This window comes from Ananas comosus, linkage group 1 (assembly GCF_001540865.1).
Source record: "Ananas comosus cultivar F153 linkage group 1, ASM154086v1, whole genome shotgun sequence".
NCBI classification, from domain to species: Eukaryota; Viridiplantae; Streptophyta; class Magnoliopsida; order Poales; family Bromeliaceae; genus Ananas; species Ananas comosus.
In genome coordinates this window covers 4,082,334-4,100,448 of record NC_033621.1, presented here as the reverse complement: position 1 = coordinate 4,100,448, position 18,115 = coordinate 4,082,334, and the positions used below count along the sequence as shown (strand labels likewise).

Sequence of the window (18,115 nt, the reverse complement as noted above, 5' to 3'; positions counted from 1 at the left end):
CATCTCACTCATTTAAAGGATTAAATAAAGCACAACATTCATTGATCATACCCTACTTCATTTTGTCGATGGAGCTAATATTGGAGGGCCTAATTTAACTGGCTAATCAAATCAAACTTAGACCACTTTAATACAGTTACATTATGCAATCCAAATTGGATCCAACCAAAGTCAATTGGGTCTGCTGCAACCCTCCTCGTAAGTCCTAACTCTTTTTGTCGTCATTGTCTAGTGCAATTGGTTGGTACTCTGAATCACCGGTCAAGAGATCTTAGCTTTCAGGCTTTAGGAAATATAATATGTAACAAGTGTGGAGGTTTTCGATGTCGGGCCTATATGTCTATTGAAAAAAAAGAAAGAAAAGAAAATTAGATAAATCTTCAAACTAAATGAGCGTAATTTTTCGCCATCTCTCCTAGTTGTAGCTGATCTCTACAACCAAGCTTGTAGATGATTGATGCCGAGGATTCATTCAGTTGTGTGCTTTTGCTTCAGCTTTCAGCAGCAGCAAGCAAAAGTTTAAGTGCCCATCGACACAGATCATATCCATCATGTTGTATCGTACCAATAAGATATCAGCACGATGTAGTCCCATATCGATGACATAGTTCAAAATTCTCTATTCTTTAGATTATTAAATAATTTTTTCAATAAAGTTTTAAAAAATTGATAAAGATACATAATAAGCAATTATAATATTTAGTTGCTGAAGAAAATAACCATTTTCATGCCATTATGTGTCGGCACACATGTATTTTTTGTGACTGATACGTATCGGCACCGTTTGGCACGCACTGCGCCGTACTATACCGATAAATTTCACGATACGATTTCATACCACTGTACTTAAATCTTTGGTTGATAGATAGAAAAATTTAGAACTTTTATTTTCCTAACGCCAAATGATCTGGTTTGAGACACGACATATGTGCATTTCATGTGAGTTGAAAGTTTGATAGAAAATTTTTTACATCTAATGAATTTTAATAGATAGTTATAAATAAGATTGTTGCAGTGGCCTTTGAAGAACAAAAAAACTCGTGGCTATATGCTTTGCAAAAATCTATTTTTGATAATAATAATAAACTATTCAAGTCTAAAATATTCAATTTGGTATCTTTATTTACTATGGTAAGAAATTATTGGAGTATTTTTTATGTATTGCTTTTTGTCGTACTACTTCTTAAACACTTTATTAAATAGCACTATAACTTAACAATTATTTTGAATATTCTAATGCAATGCTTCTTTTAGCAACATTATTATTATTATTATTATTGAGAAAAGGTAGCATGCTACCCGTTTCGTTTATTTCATTTAGAAATAAACTTAGCTGGAAAAATGAATTAACTAGGATTCGAACTTGAGTCTCGCGTACCAACTACCAAGCCCTTTTCCCACTTGCGCTAGGGACGGTCGGTATTTTAGCAATATTATTGAAATAACATTTCATCAAATAACACTATATCCTATATCTACTGAAAAGATTTTAATATTACACCTTTTTTTATGTCATACTGTGTAGATAATACATTATCAAATAGATTTGCATCCTGCAACTGGTGGAAAAATCTTAAAATAATGTCTTAAACAATATGCTACTAAACAGCAATAAACCGCTTCAATTGTTGGGAGCATTTTAATATGAATAAAACTCTTCTTACAAACAAATCTTATAACACTTTATAATCATTATAATTTAATAACTGTATAATATCCGTGGACTTATAAATTTAACAATACTTTTTGTGATTCACACTTTCTTATAATAAAATTTGGCCATACTGCTATATATGTTATGAAATATATTTGAAAACGTACTTTTATTCTTTAAATAAAAAGTATTTGATTTTCAAAATACTGCTTAAAATAATAAGTTATCAAATAACTCTATAGTTCAGAGGTGTCTCCACAAATTAGCAATGCTATGAATACACTCAAAAATGAATGTAGATTCTACATCGCACCATTCAAGGATGGAATTTTTTTCATTGGTCACATCATCTCACCAGTAAGCAACTCTCGATCTTTCAAGACGAGGAGTATGATATACACATGCTTTTGAATGTACATGTAGCATTTACTTTTGGGCTAAATTATTTTTTTGGTCCTCAAGCTATTAGTTCAATCCTCTAACTTTAAATTATTGTAATTTTTATATCGAACTTTCTATAATAACTAAAACAATGAAATACTGACGTAGTATTTAATCTAAAAAAAAATTAGATCTTAAAACATAATTACAACTACCTAAAGTTTAAATCAGAAAATTTTAATAAATAAAAAATTGAGGATTAAAATATTATCATATTATAAGTCTAAAGACGAATAAGAAAAAAGGCCAATTTGCATAAAAAATCCACAAATTTTGAGGTTTTGCAAAACTGGGCCGCCTTTTTCAATTTTGCAGATTCGGTCCGAATTTTTAGTAAACTCACCAAAATACCCTTATTACTTTTTCTCTCTCCTTTTTTTTTTCTCATTCATTTTTTTTTCTCTCTCCGAAGAAGGCAGTGGAGGCAGAGGCGGAGGAGGAAATGGCCCGCCTCGCCTCTAACCTTCATGCCCTCGCCCTCCTTCGTGCACCCCCTCGCCTTCCTTGCCTCCGATCCCGCCAACCCACCCCGCAACTCCTTTTTTTTTTCCCTCTCTGACCCAACTCCACGGTCTCCGACGACGACGCCTCTCTCGCCCTCTCTCGCCCTTTCCCGCCCTTCTCGCTCTGTCCCTTTCCTTCCTCCTCTGCGGCCTCGGACGACGGCGCCGCGGAGGTCACTACGGCATCGTTGCCTCGTAGCGAGGGGTCCTTAGCGGCGTTGTAGTCGACGCAATGGCCGTTGATGGAGAGGCGTGACAAAAAAAAAATTGTAGAAGAAGTAAGAAGAGAAAAATAAAGACAAAAAATTATAGAAGAAGAAAGATGAAGATGAAATTGCACTGTTAAAATAAAATTACATTGTTTAAAGAAATTTTTGTGCTGTTTTAAATAAAAATTGCACTTTTTGAGATAAAAATTATACTATTTGGGATCAGATTTACACTCTTTAGTACAAAGTTGCACTCTTTAGATGAAATTTACACTATTTCTCTTTTTCTTCTTCTTCTTCCAATTTACACCATTTTTGTTTCTCGTCCTCTTCTTCCTCCTCCTTCTTCCTCTCCACTTTCCCCCTCCACGCCATCGTCCCCCACCTCTCGCAGCTCCCCTCCTCCCCTGCCGCCGCCGCCGAGCAGGTGGTGGAGGACTACGTCTCGGCGCTCTCCGCCGCAGCCTCCACCATGGACGCGAGGTCGGGGGACACGGGGAAGACGTCGTCGTTGAACGAGGAGGTGCTTGAGGCCGCGGGCAAAAGGGGCACGGTGGGCTAAGCGGGAATTCAAGCTCCACATGAAGATGGTGGGCACCCTTCTTACAGCTTAGTTCCAAATTCTATGAATGAAAATTAATATAGAAACTAAATTTTTCTACACTCTCGCAATTTCTGTGCTCTTTATCTTTTTCTACGATTTTGTTTATTTGTGTGTTTTGGATTTATGCTAGAATGGGTTAATGAACATATTGCTATAATGCAGCATCTTTTGATGCAATGTGCATTTCTTTTCCACACGAGATTTCTCCATTCAAGCAGATTTCAATAAATTCATTTAGATTATTATGATTCTTTTATCTGTTTGTGAATTTTCTTAACGTATATTTGATTAACTATAATTTGATAGCTAGTTTTCTTTATTTTTATAGATGACGCGACCCGCCCCCTGTGGGAGCTCCACATTCGCAACCTCATGTCCATGGCGGAGACGGCGACGGCAACGGCGGCGGAGAGCGCCGAGACGTAGTCCTCCACCACCCACTCGGCGGTGGCGACGGCAGGGGAGGAGGGGAGTGGCGAGAGGTCAGGGACGATGGCGTGGGGGAGGGGGGGGGGGGAGTGGAGGGGAAGGAGGAGGAGGAAGAAGAGGAAGAGAAAAAAAAATGGTGTAAATTGGAGGAAGAAGAAGGAAAAAAGAAATGGTGTAAATTTCACCTAAAGAGTGCAACTTTGTGCTGTAAATCTGATTCCAAAGAGTTTAATTTCTGTCTCAAAGAGTGTAATTTTTATTTAAAACAGTGCAATTTTTTTTTTAAACAGTGTAATTTTATTTTAACAGTGCAATTCCATCTTTATCTTTCTTCTTCTATAATTTTTTGTCTTTATTTTTTTCTTCTTCCTTCTTCTACATTTTTTTTTGTCACGCTTCTTCGTCAACGGACACGGCGCCAGCAACGACGCCGCAAAGGACCCCTCGCTCCGAGATTACGGTGCCGTAGCGACCTCCGCGGCGTCGGCGTCGGCGTCGGCGTCGGCGTCGGCGTCGGCGTCGGCGTCGGCGTCGGAGGCGAAGGAGGAGGTGAAGGAGGAGGAGGAGGGAGAGGGAGAGGGCGAGAAGGGCGGGAAAAGGCGAGAGAGACGTCGTCGTCGGAGACGGTGGAGGAGGGTCGAAGAAAGGAAAAATAAAAAGAGTCGCAGCGCGGTTTCGGCGGGATTGGAGGCGAGGAAGGCCGGGGGTACAGAGATGAGGGCGAGGGCATGAGGGTGAGAGGCAAGGCGGGCCATTTCCTCCTCCGCCTTTGCCTCCGTTGCCTTCTTCGGAGAGAAAAAAAATTGAACAAGAAAAAAAAAAGAGAGAGAAAAAATAATATGGGTATTTTGGTCAATTTATTAAAAATTCAAAAGTAAAATAAAAAAAGGCGGTCCAATTTTGTAAAAGCTCAAATTTGTGAATTTTTTATGCAAATTGGTCAAGAAAAAATAATAATAACTTTTTTGCTTGGGGCTTTTTTTGCATTTAGTCTTCTTAGAAATTTTTTTTCTACAAATAATCTTATAAAGTTTATATTTGCAAAATTAGCTCTATCCCCGCCACGCAAGTGTCATGTAAATGTCATGCGAGCGTTGATGGCGATGGAGATTAAGTTGAACACGATGAGCCATTCACTGCGCAAATGATTCACCCTACCTTTCTTAAATCTTAAATTCCGAATATTACGTAATACTATAGTAGAAAAAATAAAGGAATATGACGAATCATTCACCGTGTTTTCAACTTAACCTAAACTATGACTGACGCTTGCGTGACAGGAATAAGGTCAATGTTGTAAATATAAATTTTATGAAACAATTTATGAAAAAAAAATTATGAGGCTGCTAAATGCAAAAAAAAAAAATAAAATAAAAAATAAAAAAAAGAAGCCTTTTTGCATGTGTAAAGCGACACGGCGTCCGCACCAATTTGGCAATCGACCTCCCAACCGTTATTTTTGTTTTTGTTTTTGGTTTTTTTTTTCTTTTTCATTTTCTCTCGTTCTCTCTCTCGATCTCGATCTCGATCCCACCCCATCTCCTCCTCGTCCTCCTCTTCATCGTCGTCCCCATTGGATCGCAATCTCCTCCTCCTTCTCGGCAATGGCAACCATGGAGAGCCTCATCGGCCTCGTGAACCGGATCCAGAGGGCGTGCACCGTCCTGGGCGACCATGGCGGCGAGGGCTCCTCCCTCTGGGAGGCGCTCCCCTCCGTCGCCGTCGTCGGAGGCCAGGTACGATCCGAAACCCCTCCCAATCGCCCCAGATCTATCCGTTTCGTGGATTCGTCCAATGGTTTGAATCGATCCTTCCGCAGAGTTCGGGGAAATCGTCCGTGTTGGAGAGCATCGTCGGGAGGGACTTCTTGCCTCGAGGATCTGGTAATGTGGATGCAAAAATGCTTGATCTGGTTTTAGGGTTTTTTTTTTTGGGTAAAACTGTAAAGGGATCCCCTCAGGTGTGGGCCATTTTGCAATAGATTGTTCAGCTGTTTGATTCTTTTGGTTTGAGCTGTTTTAACCAATTAAGATGGTTTTTTTTTTTAAATCCAATGGTTTCCAAAATGCTTTTTTAGCTGATAGGATTGCGAACTTTTAATAGTTGATCTAAGAAAACAGTTAATTTTAATGATTTACTGATTCAATGTTTTCAAATCAAAACTATTAAAGGTGGTGTCAATCAAAAACTTACCACGTTGGAGGTTCTATTTCGAAATGGCCTACGCTTGAGAGGGTCATCATACATTTTTGCCATTTTATTTTATTTGGTTTTGGTGTGTATTGGGTTTATTTATCTGAATATATTGGTTTGAGATTTTGGGATCAAGTATTGATTTGGAATTGAGGATAGGAATTGTGACAAGGAGGCCGCTGGTGTTGCAACTGCACAAAACAGAAGGAGGGCAGGAGTATGCAGAGTTCCTTCACGCTCCGAGGAAGAGGTTTACTGATTTTGGTAAGGGCAAGATCTGTTCATTTGAAATTTTATTTCTAAAAAAAATCCCATAATATGCTTCATTTATTTGATTTATCCAAATAAGAATGTGGTGCACAGCTGAGTGCATCAATGCATTTTCTTTGTAACATGAAAAATAGCTCCATTTTCATTAAGGTCTCAGCTGTCATATTTTGCTTTTCATTAGAATGTCCTTCCAATATGAAATCAGAAGGCAAGATAGGTAAGTTTGTAGGAACTAGGATATCACCTTCTACAAGTTAATACAACACAACTATTGTTTAGGTGCTCTATGTTTGGTGGTAGATAGGTTCCTCTTTTATATCCATTCAAAGTTGAGTAATAAATTACTCTACTTTTGCCATAATTTATGAATAACTTGTTAGTAATATGCAATGCCCCCTCTCATAGAACTTGCAGTTATATTCCGGTAATATAGCTGATTTAAGCATATTGTAAGTAGTATAGTTCTTGTCAGCATATTGTTTAACAACGGTAAATCGTAATATTGCTTATCCACAATTTCTTGGGCTCAATTATTGAGTTCTTTGGGCAACTCCTAGCTTTTAACTAACTTACAAAGGAAACAAGGATATGAACCTGAAGAAAAAGAATTTTATATCAAGGGGCTTCCTTTATTCAAGAGAGTATGTGATCTTATTGGTTAAGTTTGCTTTGTTTGTAGTAAGTTGCTGATGGCTTCTCTTGCGTTGCAAGGAATGAGTGGATTTGTTGCGGAATAATAGTATTTTTCGGACTAATTACTAGTCCCAAATATATTTTAATGCTAACGATGCTAATTACTTCTTACTTGCTTTCATAGTGGATTTACAGTCATTTTGGTTCTTGCTCTATAAAAAGAAGGATATGTGAAATTGAAACTATTAGACCACTCAGTAGTGAATTTACTTGATAATCATATTGGGTAACGACTTCACATTGAAGAAAGTAGAGAAGCAGATGAAAGAGGAATATATTTGAGCAGGTAAACAACTTCAATGTGGCCGTATGACAAGCTTTATTGGGTTACATGGGTATTGTCTGTTAATATAGATGATTGAGAAGATTAAACACATTCACTAACCCGCAAAATATAAAGGCCCTTGGATGACACGTTTATTGTTGGCTTGTCTTGTGGCAAACTAATAGGCATAAATTACATAATTAGTCAAAAAGCATTTTGGCTAAGTTTGTCTAAAGAATCGCTGTTGAGAAGAGGAACCTCTGGTATGATGAATTTTCTTTGATGGGACTTGCAGTTATTATCAGAAACAAATGACTCTCGTTTTTTAGAATAACCATATAGTTAGACCAAGGAAGACTAAACCATAAGGTAGTGAATATTGAACTAAATAATCTCTTGCTTTATTATAAAACTACTGGTTTCATGCTACCATGATGATCCATACTATATTATTTTCTTCTTACGAACTTCTTAGCTTCTTACTAATTCACAATATTAAGATTCTCATCAACTTCCTAAGATAGGAAGTAGGGAACGCCTTTCTTCATGTTGTTTTGCAACCAAGACCCAACGTAGTAAGGACTGTTATATAAATTTTGCTAACTAGTTGATTGCTGTATACCATTAATAAATGTATAGAGATCTCTAATAACTTACTGGTCTTTTTTTTATTTGGCCTAAATCTGTAGGAATTTTTATATTCTTTTAGTAGTAATATGATTTTTCTGAACCTAATATAAGCCTGTCTAGAAATATGATTTTACATATATCTGATATGATGCTATTTTAATTTGTTATGATGTTGTCCAGATCTAATGAAGTTTCTGGATAGTGGTAGGACTTCATAGAAATTTTTGATGATTTTGTATAGGTTAATATGAATATATACTCTGCAAATGTGGAAATCATTCAATATGACGTAAAATTGCAAGAAGAAGGATAGAAGGTGCCAAGTTTACTGCGGATGGAGCAAACTAGATAAATAACAATATGGTGGGGAGACAATAGGGAACTTACGCTCTATGATAGATTGAGAAAGAGAGAGCAGAAATCTACTTCCAAATAGATAGTTCACTCATCTTAATATTGATGATTTTTTTTTCTGCAAATGCTTGAATATTGTACACTATAAGTTCTAATGATGTTTATTCTATCTCATTTTGCTTTGGGGCGATGGTTGTTGATTTATATATTGAACCTTGTATGTCAATGCAGCTGCTGTAAGGAAGGAGATTCAAGATGAGACAGATCGCATAACTGGGAAAACAAAGCACATATCGAATATTCCCATTCACTTGAGCATATACTCGCCACATGGTAAGTATTCATATTTACAGTATGTGGTAACCGCTTAGTCTCATGCCAAATAGCCTCTTCATATGTCAATTTCCAAGTACCTTAAATTTTGTATGGTTGGTTCCCTTACTCGAAGTTTACGAGGAAATCACTTTATTACTTATGTCAGCTTTAAAATAATTTGACTCTCTTAGTATACTGCTGGCAACATAAATTACACAGAATAAACTAGATCGGAAATATGTATTCGCAAAGCAGATTAACATAATGTGTAATCAAATGTGAGGATGTGAAATAGATTCACTCATAAAACTACATTATTTTATTTCCTATGTGATTGGTCTATAAATGTCGTTTCTAGATTTTTGCCATCTCTGGTTATTTTCTTCAGAAATGTGATGACCACTGATTTCTTTTTTCTCATGTTCACTGGAAAATCTTTCACTCTGCATAATTTACCAAAAGAAATCGAAGTTTTATAAAGTTGAGTTCTGGTCATTGGACGTGCCTCAAGGTTTAGAGACTTGGCCAACTGAAATGCTTCGGCTGAAAGTTTCAGCAGAAGTTAATTATAAACTGGTTACTTTCCTGCTTAAGTACTTCTACAGTTCATCCATTTTTGGGAGTTTTCATTTTGCTGGCTTTGTTTATATAGTTCCCAATTCTGTGGAGTTCTGCACAGCTTTAATCAGTTCTGGCCAGATTTGGTTGGTTGCTATTGTCGCTCGCTATAAGCTAAATGAATCAGTAGAAGGCTCATATTATAGGGAACTGTTTGGACTAATTTTAATTAGACAGGTTGAGTTGAAAGACTTTGGCACGTGTGTGAACCTTAGAATTTTTAAGGTGCCATGTTTTACACCGATGACTTGTAGGTATGCTGAATGAGATATCTGCAAATATTAATTATTTATTATGTATAGATGAGTTTTTCTCTCTTTCCGATATCCTGGTTTTACAGTTCTGATGTCCACCAGGCAGAATGAGAGCCCATCATAATGCTAAGTTGATTCAGTCTGTAACTCTGTATACTGTTTCAACATAATAATAATATTAGAACATCCAAAACTGTCCCTTTTGCAAGCTACTAGAACATACTCAAGCATGAGAAGCTACTCGTTTTGCCAGTCATTATATGCTTAGTTCTTGGATGTACTTGTTTAGACATATGGTCTGATAATTCTTAAACTACACATATTCACTATCTTTCTCCTCAGGTTACATTTATTTACATGCCACTTTTTTGTATTTGGCAGTTGTTAATTTAACACTCATTGATCTTCCTGGGCTGACGAAGGTTGCTGTAGGTAATGTTTGAAGGGCCTCACAGTGTTCTAGCTTAAATTCTTTCTTTTCTGATTATTAATAATTCAGCTTTATCTCTGCAGAGGGACAGCCTGAATCAATTGTTCAAGACATTGAAAATATGGTGCGGTCATATGTTGAAAAGGTACAAACAATTATCTCTTCTCATCTATTTTCTCTTGATTTAATTGTAAATAAATGACAGCATTCTTTCTGATCTTTTAGTTGTTCACAATTGTATATTTACCATTAAATTATCTAGCCAAAGAAGTTCAATTGTTTTCTTAATGCCTTTTTTTTTTCTTCTTTTTTCCAATCTGTAGCCCAATTCCATCATACTGGCCATTTCCCCTGCTAATCAAGATATTGCTACGTCAGATGCTATAAAGCTTGCGAGGGATGTTGACCCTACAGGTCTTACTCTTTATGATTATTATACCATCTAATATTTATCCCAGCTAACATGTTTTAGCGACATTCTGTTTTGGATGCAGATTCAAGGACTTCTCATATCTTGCTAATATTTTTTTATCCTCCTTTTTAGGTGAGAGGACATTTGGTGTCCTGACGAAACTTGATTTGATGGACAAGGGCACTAATGCTCAGGATGTAGGTTACTATTTGTACTCCCGCATCTGTGTATCTTATGTAGAACTTATTGCCTGTACCAGGCACGCCACGTTAGCCCATGCAACATCCAGTGCCATCCAATCTCATACTTTTCAATCCAACCATCCAAAAGAAAAAAGTTAAACCAAGAAAAGGTTCTAACTTTAAGTCAGTAAGTGTGGGAATTAAATTATGAGATGGGACGTACGGTAGCTCACTGGTGGGTGTATGAGTGACAATGCTGCACCAGATGCAAGCATAGTTTCCTATTCCATAGAGCATTATATTAGGTATCTGATAAATTTTATTTTCATAAACTTCAATTAGGTTTTGGAGGGAAGATCTTATCGTCTTCAACATCCTTGGGTTGGAATTGTGAACCGCTCACAAGCTGATATCAATAAGAATGTTGACATGCTTGATGCACGACGAAAAGAGCAGGAGTATTTTGCAAATAGCCCTGATTATGGACACTTGGCTCATAAAATGGGTTCAGAGTATCTCGCTAAGCTTCTGTCAAAGGTCAAAGAGCTTCCATTTTTTTTTCTTTTCTTTTCTTGTGGGGTTTGGGGGGTGATTTCTAGATATGTATCCCTGCAAAATTCTCTATTATGTGTAACCTGTGAAGTATTAATTTTTCATATGAACACACGAATGTGCGTTTTTACAAAAATTCCATTAATCCCTTTCTTACGATAGGAAATCATCAAATTCATGGGGAAAAGTTGGTTTCATAATAGAGTTTTTTAAAGAGGGACAGTTTGTAAGTACAAGGGTATATATGCAACAATTTAGGGTTTGAAGGGCATACGTGAAAATTCAAAGTATTGGTGCACTCACCCCCACGAATTTTGCAACAGTCTATATGTATATATTCTTTGTTTCTCGCTCCACTTACTCCTGCAAAATTTTAAGTTTGCTGAAATTTTGAGTATTCTTCTTCCCTTGTTGTTTCAGCATTTAGAATCTGTAATCAGAGCAAGAATACCCAGCATAATAGCATTAATTAACAAAACGATTGATGAACTTGAGGCCGAGTTGGATCGGTTGGGAAGGCCAATCGGAGGCGATGCAGGGGTAAATCTCAAGAGCACGTTCATCTTTTTCTTTGTTTTTTTTTATTTTTTATTTTCTGTATGTTACGCTTTACTTTTTTGCTTTGATGTCCTACAGGCACAGCTTTACACGATATTAGACATGTGCCGTGCTTTTGACCGTATCTTTAAAGAGCATTTGGATGGAGGGTAAGTTATTGTACTATGCTCATTTTCGAGCTGATTCTCTAGAATATTTGAGAATTATGAACCTTTATTTTGATGAGTGGGTAAAAAGTCAATAACATAGAATAACATAGATTGAATCTCCTGCAGACAATCTTTTTGACTCTAGTTATTGGAATTTTTTATACTTTACTGCATCTGGAAAACATTGGCAGGAAATCTGAAACTCATGGGGTTCTTCACATGTACTTTGTTTATGAGATTGTGTTGTATTTGGCTTACCAGCTTGTTTGTTGTGGCAGAGATGTACTACTCCATGTAATAAAAATTACTACTCTCCATTAATGAAACTCCTTTATGTGAGGAGAATCTTAAGGAGACTTGCTCCTCCTTCATTTGCTTAAGACAAAGAAACAACTGCGTTGGATATTTCTATTCTATAATTAATTAGCCTTGTAGGTTTCGTAGGAAGCCCCATATTGGATTTTGTTTTTCTCAGGATTTTGGTGCCAAAATCTAAATGTCATTAATTCAACAAAATCTGAATGTCATTAATTCTTAAGTTAGTGTGCTATCTATCTGATTATGATATTGTTAGATGGGTGACAATATACCTATAGAACTTTAATATTTTTGCCAGTTTGGATAATTAGTTTTATGCACTTTGATTTCATATTATAACGAAATAAATAAAAATAAGACCACCCTACTTAATAAGTTAAAAGGACAACCTAGCAGTGAAAATTGTTTAAGGAGCTCCCTTTATCCTTTCATCATATTTAAATGGTTTGTTGTCATCAACTTTGTCAATGGAACTCTCCTTAGCCTTTTAATTGAGTTCCTTTTACATAAATGTATTTGTTAATTACCATGCCATTTAATAGAATACTAAATACTCAGAATAAACTTCAGCAAATTTGGTACCATAGGACTTAAATATTTACATATTATTAATTCTTTCTTCAACATGATTATAGATTGTACTCGAGCAAACTTTTATATGTACAGACAAATTAAATAAATTTATGGGTTTCTGAGTATTATAAAAATTATACTTTAAAGTTAATGTGTCCAAAGGTGGCAGCTTGTTAATTTTTTGACATTATCTTCATAGATTTTCAAATAAATGACCCATTTTCTTGTTATGTTATTGCATTAGGCGACCAGGTGGAGATCGCATATATGGGGTATTCGACAACCAGTTGCCAGCAGCTTTGAAAAAGCTCCCATTTGATAGGCATCTTTCTCTGCAAAATGTTCGGAAAGTCATATCTGAGGCAGATGGTTATCAGCCCCACTTGATTGCTCCCGAGCAAGGTTACAGAAGGCTTATAGATAGCTCTCTCAGCTATTTTAAGGGCCCAGCCGAAGCTTCAGTTGATGCTGTATGCATTTCTTACCACTGTCATTCTTTCTAAGATAATTTTTATTGCAATATTAGCTTCTTTAATTAATTAGGGTCATATTTATTGTGTTACTCAACTTTTGAGGAAACAATTTTGATTTCTATTGACCATCTTTAAATTCTTAGTTTCCTTATTTTATTTCTTCCAGGTACATTTTGTCTTGAAAGAACTTGTACGGAAATCTATTGGAGAAACAGAGGTTAGCAAATTCTTTGGAAAATAGTAGATTTCAGATGATTTTACAGTAAATGTTTTTCTATCTTGTGCATTGAAGTGTTATTGATATTTAAAGTTTGACGTGGTTCATAAACTGTTTTGTGGTAGCTCTTATTTCAGGTGATAACTAGAGATATTAGTTATCCTTGTTCATATTGATTGACCTTAGAATGTTGTCCATGTTTTAAACTTGTTGCTACATCATGACTGGATGGACAATAGATGCAGAGATACCAAAAGCGTGTAGCATTTCTAGCATCAGAAAAATCATAAACACCACATAACAGTGAAAGATATCGTGAATCATACAAGTAATTTATATTGTATGTAAAATCTGGTAATAATGCATTGAATTCCTATTATCCTTCGTAATGATGCACTTGTTTTACTCAGGAATTGAAGCGTTTCCCTTCTCTTCAAGCTGACATAGCAGCTGCTGCAAACGAAGCCTTAGAAAGATTCCGTGATGAGGGTCGGAAAACAGTTCTCCGTCTAGTTGAAATGGAAGCCAGCTACCTCACAGTGGAGTTCTTCCGGAAACTTCCTACAGAACCAGATAACAAAGGTCCAAACAATACAGCTCCGGCCATCGACAGATATAATGAGAACCACCTTCGAAGAATAGGTGAGCGAACAATTCTATAGCTTGTACAGCCATGTGTTAGATCAATTTTCAACCGTACATTAAACGTTAAAAGATGATGTGAGAGGTCTTAAGGATGACAATATCATTCTTGCCATCACTTATTCCTTGTTGTTGTTGTTGTTGTTGTTGTTGTTGTTGTTGTTGTGAGTCTTTGCATATATATCCTTGCAAAATCATCTATTTACATATGTACTCCTGTAAAATATGAATTTTCATATATATATATACATATATATATATATATATATATATATATATATATATATATATATATATGAGCCTGGCTACTATAGTTTTATGAGTATAGACACTTTTTTACTTATAAGTTTTCAGCCGTTAGATCTACCTTTTTGACTATTTCTACCCATTAGGTCATACTATTCAACCAACCACCCACTCAACCCTAAGGAACCACTATCATCCTAACCGCACATCCCTTCATCCAGGTCTATAATCATAAAAGTATAGTAAATATATATATATATATATATATAGAGAGAGAGAGAGAGAGAGAGAGAGAGCTAGGCTGGAATACTATTGATAGCAAAAGATCCTTTCTGCTATCAAGTTTTTATCCCTTGGATGAGAAATTATAGGGTTAGGATGATATTAGTCCGTTGAGTGGTCCCCCTAGGATTGAGTGGTCCCTACTGGGTTATAATATTTAATCCAATGGTTAGAAATGATGAAAGGAATTGATCCAAAGGCTAAAAACTTGATAGCAAAAAAAGCTTTTTCCTATCAATAGTATTCTAGCCCAACTCTATATATATATAGAGTTCGGCTGGGATACTATCGATAGCACCAAGCACTTGGTGCTACAGAGTTTTCTACCGTTAAATTTAACCTTTGATTATTTTCACCCGTTAGATTATACTATTCAACCAACAACTCACTCAACCCTAGGGAGCCCACTGCCCGCATCATCCTAACTGTACATTTCTTCATCCAAGAGCCGAAAACCTAATAGCACTAACAACTTGGTGCTATTGATAGCATTCCAGCCTATATATATTATGCCCGCTTGATGGACTTTATTATGATTTCGAAAATTTACGAAATTTATTTTCTAGAAGTTTCAAATACTCTAGATCATATTTAACGGAGTGGATCGTCGATTCGGAAGCTCCATCATCGAAAACAACTTATGAGTACGAGGGCTCCAATACTCATAATAGTATAGTAGCCACGGCCTATATGGGTCCGGCTACTATACTATTATGAGTACGACCACTCTCATACTCATAAATCGTTTTCGGTGATAGAGCTTCCGAATCGACGATCCATACCGTTAAACGTTATTTGCAGCATTTAAAACTTCTAGAAATCAAATTTTATAATTTTTCGACATCATTTACCTTACGATCAAGAGGTCACAAATTTGACAATTTTTAATGGCCAGTATGGGATACTTGCTAGTTTAACGGTGTAAAAGAATTGGAATTTGTTGAATTTTTGATAGAAAATTCTATTCACTACCTAGATAAAGATCAATAACTCCGATCTTGAATTGAAGGATCCGATCATCCTTTTTTAGGATGTCGTTCAATTTTGACCGTTCATTTTATGCCCGCTTGATGGACTTTATTATGATTTCGAAAATTTACGAAATTTATTTTCTAGAAGTTTCAAATACTCTAGATTATATTTAACGGAGTGGATCGTCGATTCGGAAGCTCCATCATCGAAAAAAACTTATGAGTACGAGGGCTCCAATACTCATAATAGTATAGTCGCCACGGCCTATATATATATATATACGCTTGCTATACTTTCCTTATCTGAATGTTGGTTGAGGTGTTAGAAGAAGTTTTCCTACGAGAAGCACTTTTGCATGTAGAGGGGTATCTATGTAAGAAATTAAGGTTCAGAAGCCATATATGAAAATTCAGGTGTTTCTAGGATACATGTTAGTAGATGGTTTTAGCAGATGTACCCTAAATTTCTCTGACAGTACGTATCGTATTGCAATATTGTGATATTTTCTTCATTACTATCTCAGGATCAAATGTGTCTGCTTACATTGGCATGGTATGTGACACATTGAGGAATACTATTCCCAAGGCCGTTGTCCATTGCCAAGTCCGAGAGGCAAAGCGCAATTTGCTTAACTATTTTTATGCCCAAGTGGGGAGCAGAGAGGTACGTATTTTTCAGTACGCTACTTTTGGATGCTTAAGACTGATCATGGAAATCTAGTTGCTTGTCCTTATGAGTCAAATTTAAAAACCATCTCTCGTGGGAGGGAAAAAATCTGGCCGAGCTCATGCAAGACTATCAAACAGGACTAGCTGTTAGATGATCCATTTTGTAATGATTATTCGGTTACATAATCATTTGGTAAGAATTGTTAGTGATTAAAGAATTTGATTCTTATTAGGGAAAACATCAGAAAGCCCTTCTCTATTATAGTGCTGATGCGTATTTGTAGTTTGTTACCCTGTAGTTCAAAGCATAGCCCTTTATCTCCGGTAGTTTCTTTTTAATCATACGACTTGCAGTTTAAAAAGTAGCAAAGTACTACATTTTGTAAACCGTAGCATAGTAAAGTGCAAATCATATTATACTAAAGAAATCAGGCTCCAGGAAAAAAGCGAGAAAAGGCTGCTTAGCGGAAACCATTGCAACACAAGCTCTCTGGTCCCAATATAGGCTAACACAAGTACATTAATATATTCCTTTTTGTTCCATTGTGCAGAAAAAGCAGCTTAGTGCGATGCTAGATGAGGACCCAGCTTTGATGGAGAAGAGGGACGGGATAGCTAAGAAGCTCGAGCTCTACAAATCGGCGAGGAATGAAATCGACTCCGTGGCATGGAAATAAGTCATCATACAAGGACATAAAAGTTAATCCTATACAACATTTTTCACAGTAAGTATAGAAGGTATTTATGGGCTGGTGCATTCATTTCCTCATTCCTTTGCACTTGAAAGACTATATGATGCCGTCATTTATTCGTTTTTTTTTTTTTTTCTTATCGACTATATGAGCTGTGAACTACACTTTCCGTTTTGCTTCTCTCTTTTGTTGATGATGTTCATTCAATTATTCTTCATACCTGAAGGTTGTTTATGTTATTCTGAGTGAAGTGTTGTAGTTACGATAGTTCGCGGCGATTAGCCAAGTGATCTGCTAATTTTACAAAACTAGCTTTACTTTTTCAGCTTTTCTTTTGATAGATACCATTCTAGCAGAAATCTTTACTGAAAAAGAAAGTCTAATATGAATGCTTCATTAGTTTGGGTGCCATATGAAAATTAGTATTAGATTGAACTTCCCAAAACTTGCTTGTGTTAAATTAAGGGGTAGTTTAGCTTATTGCTGGAATTTCATTAGAAGTGATTTCTCTAAATGTTCTTTCATCAAAATCCGCCTGACGGCTTTTCGCTAAAAAGCTGGAAGCAAAAGCTTAGGATTCAGACTTCTGCTAGCAGATCCGCATTTCAAAGTTAAGATTGCAAACCCCCAAAAGGTCAACATATACAGAATTTATCTAACTTATGGACCATTTTCAATCAACTACTCAACCATTCAACATTTTGATTTTACTATCTAACCCTTTATTTATTTGATTTGAGTCAGTCAACAACACTTTAACTTCAAAATTTGAATGATATTGTTTATCTTTACATATTTAGTTAGTTTATTTTATATAACTCTTGCAATTATAAATTTATTAAAGTAAGAAATTAGCTTAAAGTTTGAAGTTAAAGTATCTCACTGATTGACTCAAATAAAAAAAATTAAAAGTTTGGGCAGTAAAATCAAAATTTTGAAAAATTGGCTACTAAATTTAAAATGATTTATAGTTCAGATAAGTTCTTTACGCTTTTATCTAATAAAAATTTGGGAAAAATGTTCAAAAGCTGCCTATAACACTTTTGCAAATAGATCTCTAAGCTTCTAATTTATGTTAATACATACTCTAAACTATATCCAATAGTTTAATCAGCGCCTATCCTCTACAAAAGTTACTAAGAGCAGTGGTCTCGATCGCATGTCTTACCCATGATTTTCTAATACTTCAAAATGGAGAGGAATCTATTTTTTCCTCTTCTAGCTATCATTCTATCTTCGCTTTATTCTGTTTCTTTCAAATGTTAGGGGTAGTTTGGTTGTATATAATTACAATTGCACTGCAGTTGTAACTGTATG

General features: G+C 35.9%; 1 protein-coding gene across 1 annotated transcript; it reads left to right on the top strand.

The window, feature by feature from the left end:
• Positions 5,337-17,079, top strand: LOC109718565 (dynamin-related protein 1C). The gene is made up of 16 exons (XM_020244858.1): positions 5,337-5,576; positions 5,660-5,723; positions 6,193-6,297; positions 8,477-8,578; positions 9,814-9,864; positions 9,946-10,007; positions 10,186-10,276; positions 10,407-10,471; positions 10,799-10,993; positions 11,429-11,548; positions 11,645-11,715; positions 12,851-13,076; positions 13,246-13,296; positions 13,707-13,938; positions 15,962-16,101; positions 16,658-17,079. Exons 1-16 carry the CDS (start codon positions 5,445-5,447, stop codon positions 16,781-16,783), a joined length of 1,833 nt encoding a protein of 610 aa, XP_020100447.1. The 5' UTR covers positions 5,337-5,444; the 3' UTR covers positions 16,784-17,079.

Coding starts and splice junctions, on each gene's coding strand:
- LOC109718565 (XM_020244858.1), top strand. CDS start 5,445: ATGGCAACCATGGAGAGCCTCATCGGCCTCGTGAACCGGATCCAGAGG. Junction 5,577..5,659: donor TCGCCGTCGTCGGAGGCCAG/GTACGATCCGAA, acceptor ATCCTTCCGCAG/AGTTCGGGGAAATCGTCCGT. Junction 11,716..12,850: donor AAAGAGCATTTGGATGGAGG/GTAAGTTATTGT, acceptor TTATTGCATTAG/GCGACCAGGTGGAGATCGCA.